This window comes from Ipomoea triloba, chromosome 4, assembly GCF_003576645.1.
Source record: "Ipomoea triloba cultivar NCNSP0323 chromosome 4, ASM357664v1".
Taxonomy (NCBI): Eukaryota; Viridiplantae; Streptophyta; class Magnoliopsida; order Solanales; family Convolvulaceae; genus Ipomoea; species Ipomoea triloba.
This window is the reverse complement of record NC_044919.1, coordinates 21,032,688-21,038,912: the sequence shown is the minus strand read 5'-3', so window position 1 is coordinate 21,038,912 and position 6,225 is coordinate 21,032,688. Positions and strand designations below refer to the sequence as shown.

General features: G+C 37.3%; 1 protein-coding gene across 4 annotated transcripts; it reads left to right on the top strand.

Annotated features, from left to right (window-relative positions):
- The first annotated feature begins 502 nt into the window (after positions 1-502).
- LOC116015550 (ankyrin repeat-containing protein ITN1-like) lies at positions 503-4,838 on the top strand. 4 transcript variants are annotated; one of them, XM_031255656.1, is made up of 8 exons: positions 503-1,131; positions 1,257-1,406; positions 1,681-1,815; positions 2,256-2,330; positions 2,468-2,578; positions 2,879-3,115; positions 3,294-3,619; positions 3,929-4,838. In XM_031255656.1, exons 1-8 carry the CDS (start codon positions 507-509, stop codon positions 4,586-4,588), a joined length of 2,319 nt encoding a protein of 772 aa, XP_031111516.1. In that variant the 5' UTR covers positions 503-506; the 3' UTR covers positions 4,589-4,838. The 4 variants fall into 4 exon arrangements, with proteins under 4 accessions (XP_031111516.1, XP_031111515.1, XP_031111514.1 ...); XM_031255655.1 differs by having other exon boundaries at positions 2,447-2,578; XM_031255654.1 differs by having other exon boundaries at positions 2,441-2,578.
- Positions 4,839-6,225: the final 1,387 nt, after the last annotated feature.

The window sequence follows — 6,225 nt, the reverse complement described above, 5'->3', positions numbered from 1 at the left end:
TTTTGGGTAGTGGTAAGCACTTGATCGTAATAAAACAAACCTTCCCACTGAATTTATTGGGTTTATCGAGGCAAACCCCACTCCTCTTCCGAGTATGTGAGTAAACCCTTGCCCTGTGATCCTAGCCGGCAAAGGACCACAAGGAGGTTAACCCCCATAGCTGACCGGCTCAAACCCGGGTGGCAGACGGTTTCGAACTCAGGACCTCACGGTCGCGAGCGTCTTGGTCTTACCACTCAGGCTGCCCTTACGGGCTTCCCACTGAATTTATGAAACTCGTACAGATTGAATATCAATTTGTTTAATTGTGGTGGAGAAGAATAAATTGTGTTTACATGAGTTTCTTGTGTTTCACTCTGCTTCATAACAGCTGAGTTAGGAAGTGAAGTATTGGATTCTGGGATTTGAAAAAGTGAAAGCTGGAAGGAGAAAGGATGTGGGATGTGAGTCCTTAAATATATGAAGTTTGTAGCATATACTATACCCTCAGGAGTCAGGCCTCAGACATGGATCCACACAAACACCAGTTTAGAACAGAACAACAACAGGAATTCGAGAATCCACATCACTACAAACCTCCACAGATCAAAACAGAAGCGGAATTAAAGATCATAAACAAGATGTTTGATGAGTGCATGAACAAAGAGTGGGAAAAAGTTTTAAACACTTACTCCACTCATGGCTTTGTTCGTCGGGCCAAGCTCACTAAGTCAGAAGACACGGCTCTGCATTTAGCAATCAACTGTTACCACCCGAAGCATCGATCCAAAGATCATCTGCAGTGCATTAAGAAGATGGTGACTAAGATACCTGATGATGAAGTGTTGGACATCTTAAAATTGAAGAATGACACAGGAGACACCCCTCTTCATCTCGCGGCTCAGCTGGGAAACGTTGAAATCTGCCGATGTATTCTCACCCAAGTCGAGAAACTGGGCAAAGTTTATGAACTCATCGGGGAGCGAAACAACTTGAACATGACTCCACTTTTCCTGGCAGCTCATCGTGGCAAGGTGGATGCATTTAAATTACTTCATGAGAAGATTAAGGAAACAGAAGATCGAATCCATCTGTGTAGGAAGGAAAAGGGTGAAACTATTCTGCACTCTACTTTGTCTGGGGAATACTTTGGTATGTATGTATGTATAAATTAAACCACTTCCACTTGCACTTAACAAATCCATATTTGGATTTTGTGTTTGTGTTCATTCCACTGAAAACTGAAAACTAACACCTCGATCTCCTTCCTTCCACAGAATTGGCCTATGAGATAATTGAAAAATTTCCAGAGCTTGTGAATTATGTGAGTGAGGATGGCACATCTCCCCTGCATATTCTAGCCAGGAAGCCACATGTATTCAAGAGCAGCAGCTATCTTGGATCCTATGAAAGCATTATCTACTACTGTAAGAATATACATACATATTTGGGAAATTGAAATTTAACACCCAATGTTGGATGGCTACCATCCATTAAGAAATGAATTGAAGTAGTACTATACGTGGCCCTTCCCTTGAATTGCTTTTCCTACTTTTTATTTAATTGCTTTAAAGTTTTTTTAACTCATCATCTTTTAATATGCATGTATGTATCTTCTAAAACATATCAATGACCATTTAACTCTTCTACGTACGTAAGAAGGCTCATCTGATCGATCTTCCAATGGGTATTTGTTCTTAGGTACCGAGGTTACAACCTCTCACAAAAAAGCACTTACTGAAGACGATGCAAATGATCATTTTTCATTCCCGGAAAACTGGAGGACATTTGCTGACTTCTACCAGCTTATTTGGAATTTCATGAAATGGGTGTTCGGTAAATAACTTTTAGCTGATAGTTGATTGGGTTAGTGGATTTGATTAGTTGATTGTAGGAAGATGTTTGGTAAATTAGTTGTTAGCTAATAGTTGATTATATACAAAATGAATTTTTAAAAAAGCTGATGGAAAAAATTGTTTTGAACAGATTTTTGAATTTTAGTGTTTTGGATCAATAAGCTGTTACACAAGACTAATTAATCAAAACGCTCATATTAGTTATTTAACCAAGTCAAACAGTTAATAGTAGTCAACCAACTATATTTTACCAAATAGGGCCGAAGACTACTTGGGTTTTCATTAGAAATAGAAATAGAAATAGTAGATACATACACACAAGTTACAACTTCTCATGCATGCCTTCTTTACTTTACGCTAGCTTAGCTCTATGTGGACGTACGGTTCTAACCTAACCATGCTAGCTTCTTTTCTTTCCAGCTTTAAAAAAAATTGTAAAAGGACCAACTGCAAAACAAAATAATGATCCAGAGAATCAAGACAGCCAACCTCAAGGTAGAAATATTATTATTGATTTATTGTAAGATGACCCATCCAGCCTTCCCCTATATATAAATAAATCCTCATACATTAATTAAATAGTTAAATACTAGCATTATTTGAAGTTTCAGGTAACACAAAAAATAATACAGGGACAGAGGAAGACGACCAAAGGCCTGTTGGAGCATTTCCCAGAATTTACTACACAGATATTGGTTTCCTCAAGTTTGTAATGAAACTCATGCTCATCATACTGGGAATTGGTAAGTATATTATTTTTCATTTCTTCAGTTTTCCAATAAGTCATACAGTGATGCAAATTTCCTTAGAACAAACCATTTTCTGGTGATTTCCCTCTCACATTTTGAAACTGACCAACTAATTAACTTCACACACTGTATTATATATGTTATAATGTAGTGCTTCAAAATTGGATCACCATTATATATACAAAAATGAAAGAAGCTAGGTACAGTAGGCATGCAAGTATATACACATTATTTAGCGAAATTAAATAAATTAAAAGAAAATTGTAAAGATAAGAAGGTACAATATATATGCAGGATTTCATAGGATATCGAAAATCAAAGAAAAGAAAGGCAAGCACACATGCGCAGTGGAGATTTTAGAAAAATTGATCCCGAATGAAGCTAGTTACAAGTATCAGCATGCTGGGGGGAAACCTCTGCAACCTGTAGAAGCTCCAAACAAACCAATTGACCTTCCTATGACACCACCTCAAACAGATAATAATGCAATCCAGTCTGATACAGAGGAAACAATGCCAGACCACCCTTCAGGTATTTGGTATTGGTATTGGCCGGTATTGGTAAACAAACAATAATATAATCTATACTCAATTTGATTCAACTATACTTGCTTTCCTTTCCGGGTTACGTTAGACCTACACCTATGACCTAGCTAGCTACACATCAATCAATTAAATTCACATGTAATGTATTTGCTCTACTACTACAGATGCAAACAAACATAAGGAGACACCTATATTAGCAGCAGCAAAAATGGGAATCCAAGAGATAGTAGAGAAAATCATCAAAAGATTCCCAATATCTATTCATGATGTGGATCCAAATCAGAAGAATGTGTTACTTTTGGCTGTTGAGAACAGGCAAGTTGCTGTTTACAATTTCTTACGAAAGCAGAAGCTCCCAGAATTTGTGTACTATCAAGTGGACAACAAGGGAAACAGCGCAGCGCATCTTGCTGCAATGTACACTGGTCTAAAATATTGGCGCATTCCTGGTGATGCATTGCAGTTGCAAGGAGAAGTCAAATGGTACAAGGTAATTAATTAATTAAAAACACCTTAATTTTCACAACAACAAAAACTGGAATTTCATATATATATATATATATATATATATATATATATATAGGAATAATGGTCAAATAAGCTACACACCAAACTTCAATTGGACCATCGAATTCAAAAAACTGCAATTGGGTCCATGAACAATGCAAAATCAAACAATTGAACCAAACTAACACTGTTCACTTGTTAGTTGCTGACGTGGCGGTTATCAAATTAAAAAATAATTGCAATTGTTTTGATGTGAGTTGGATAACTGAGTTACAATAATATTCTGATGCAGTATGTGAAGAGTCACCTGCCACGAGAATCCTATGTTCGTTACAACAATGAAGGGCAGGCTCCAGGCGATGTGTTTTTAGAAACACATGCTAATCTAACTAAACTTGGCACCACATGGCTCATCAAGACCTCGGAATCATGCTCTGTCATCGCAGCACTGATTGCAACTGTGGCATTTGCCGCATCAACAACCGTCCCTGGTGGGCTGGATCAAAACAGTGGCTATCCAATTCTTGAAGGGCAACCCGCGTTTAGTGTATTTGCAGTGTCATCACTCATAGCTCTCTGCTTCTCGGTAACCGCCCTCGTCTTCTTCCTCGCAATCCTCACTTCGCGCTGCCAACAAAAGGATTTCAAAAACAATCTCCCAATAAAGCTGCTCCTTGGACTCACTTCCCTCTTCACATCCATAGCTGCTATCTTGATCTCCTTCTGTGCCGCTCATTCTTTTGTTATCAAGAGTAAACTCAAACTTGCGGCATTCCCTATATATGGAGTAGTGTGCTTACCAGTCACATTTTTTGCCTTCAATCAGCTCCCATTGTACCTCGATCTTTTCAGGTCCATCGTCCAACCAGTGCATTTTCGCAGCTACAGAGTTTCCTATACCGGCAAGCCCGCTAAGGGCAACAAACTCTCCTCAACTTCAAAAGATCAGTAGCACACTACATACAATTAACAAAAAGCTAAGTGGATTCTTTAATTTAATTTTTCCATGCAATGTCAAAATCAATTCCGTTCTTTGATTTTCAAGACACAAGTGTGTTTCTATGAGTGATTTTCTGAACTAGAATAATGTTTGTTTCATCCTGGCCGGGCCTGTTAATGTAATATGCATGTTTTTGGTATGTATGTCAACTGTTGTAAACTTGTAATTTCTATATTGGTGTTTAGGGATGGCAACGGGGCGGGGCGGGCGTCCCCGACAGCAAATTGAAAATATTCCCCATCCCCGTCTCGGCGGGGAATTAGGCGGGGACGGGGATTCCCCATTCTCCCTCAACTGCTAGTAAAAATATTAAATAAATGTAAATTTTAATAATAAAAAATTTTTAAAATATAAGTCCTAGCTTCAAAATTTAAAATACTATATATATATATATATATATATATATATATATATATATAAAAAGCATAGCAGCTGCATTACGTATACTGTATTACACATATAAATTACATATATACATATTACAACTGCATTACACATATGAATTACATATATACATATTCTGTATTACACATATGAATTACATATATACATATTACAACTGCATTACACATATGGATTACATATATACATATTAGATAGTAGACTGCTATGCTTTATGTATTTATATATAAATATATAATTCTATATATATATAATTATTCGGGGACGGGGCGTCCCCGTCCCCGTCCCCGTCCCCGTCCCCGATCTCCGTAAATTTTCCCCATCCCCGTCCCCGTTAGAGACGGGGACGGGGATCCCCATCGGGGACGGGGCACATTGCCATCCCTATTGAATTGGTGTTCCTGGACAAATTAAAGCTAAAATAAGATTAATTGGGAACTAACTTTGTACTTATTGTATGATATATAGATGCCAAAGACACTTATATTTAAGGGTTTTTAAGGGGTTGTTTGATGCTTGAATGCTGTCCTTTGTGGTTGATTTACGATCATAATTGCTCTAGTGTTAATGTTTTGCAAAACTCTATTATATATTGCAATTTAGTGGTTTTGAAGGGTTATAGGCATAAGAGAAGGCACATGTACTTGACCTGGAGCAACCAAGTAAAATCACAAGTGGAACCTGTCAACGGAAGGATCCACGATCCTGGAAAAATTAAAGCTAAAATAAGATTAATTAGGAACTAACTTTGTACTTGTTGTACTTGTACTCGGTTAATTATTGTGGTAGTTAATTAATTAGTTTGTTTGAGGACAGAAACCCATGCTAGGAAACTGGCTCATGACATATATATATATAGGGTCATGTTCAGGTGTGGCCGTGCTCTCCCGTGCGACCGTGTGGTGTGTTTCTTAACATTGTGGTGTGTTTCATTGTGTTTCATTGTGGTGTGTTTCTTAACATTGAGTGGTGTATTTCGTAACATTGAGTAGTGTGTGATCGCACGACCGCATTTGAACCAAAATCTATATATATATATATATATATATATATATATATATATGTATGTATGTATATATATAGTTGCTTAATGTCTTTTGCAAAAGGTAACAGTGAGAGCTTTACAAATTTATCTACAAGCTGCTATGGTAATTAGGAAAGCAGCAAAAACTTGAAGATCAAGGCTT

Excerpts from the sequence above, each read along its gene's own strand:
- LOC116015550 (XM_031255654.1), top strand. The coding sequence starts at position 507 with ATGGATCCACACAAACACCAGTTTAGAACAGAACAACAACAGGAATTC. Across the intron at positions 1,132-1,256 it reads TTTGTCTGGGGAATACTTTG|AATTGGCCTATGAGATAATT; the intron begins GTATGTATGTAT and ends TTCCTTCCACAG. Across the intron at positions 3,620-3,928 it reads GAGAAGTCAAATGGTACAAG|TATGTGAAGAGTCACCTGCC; the intron begins GTAATTAATTAA and ends ATTCTGATGCAG.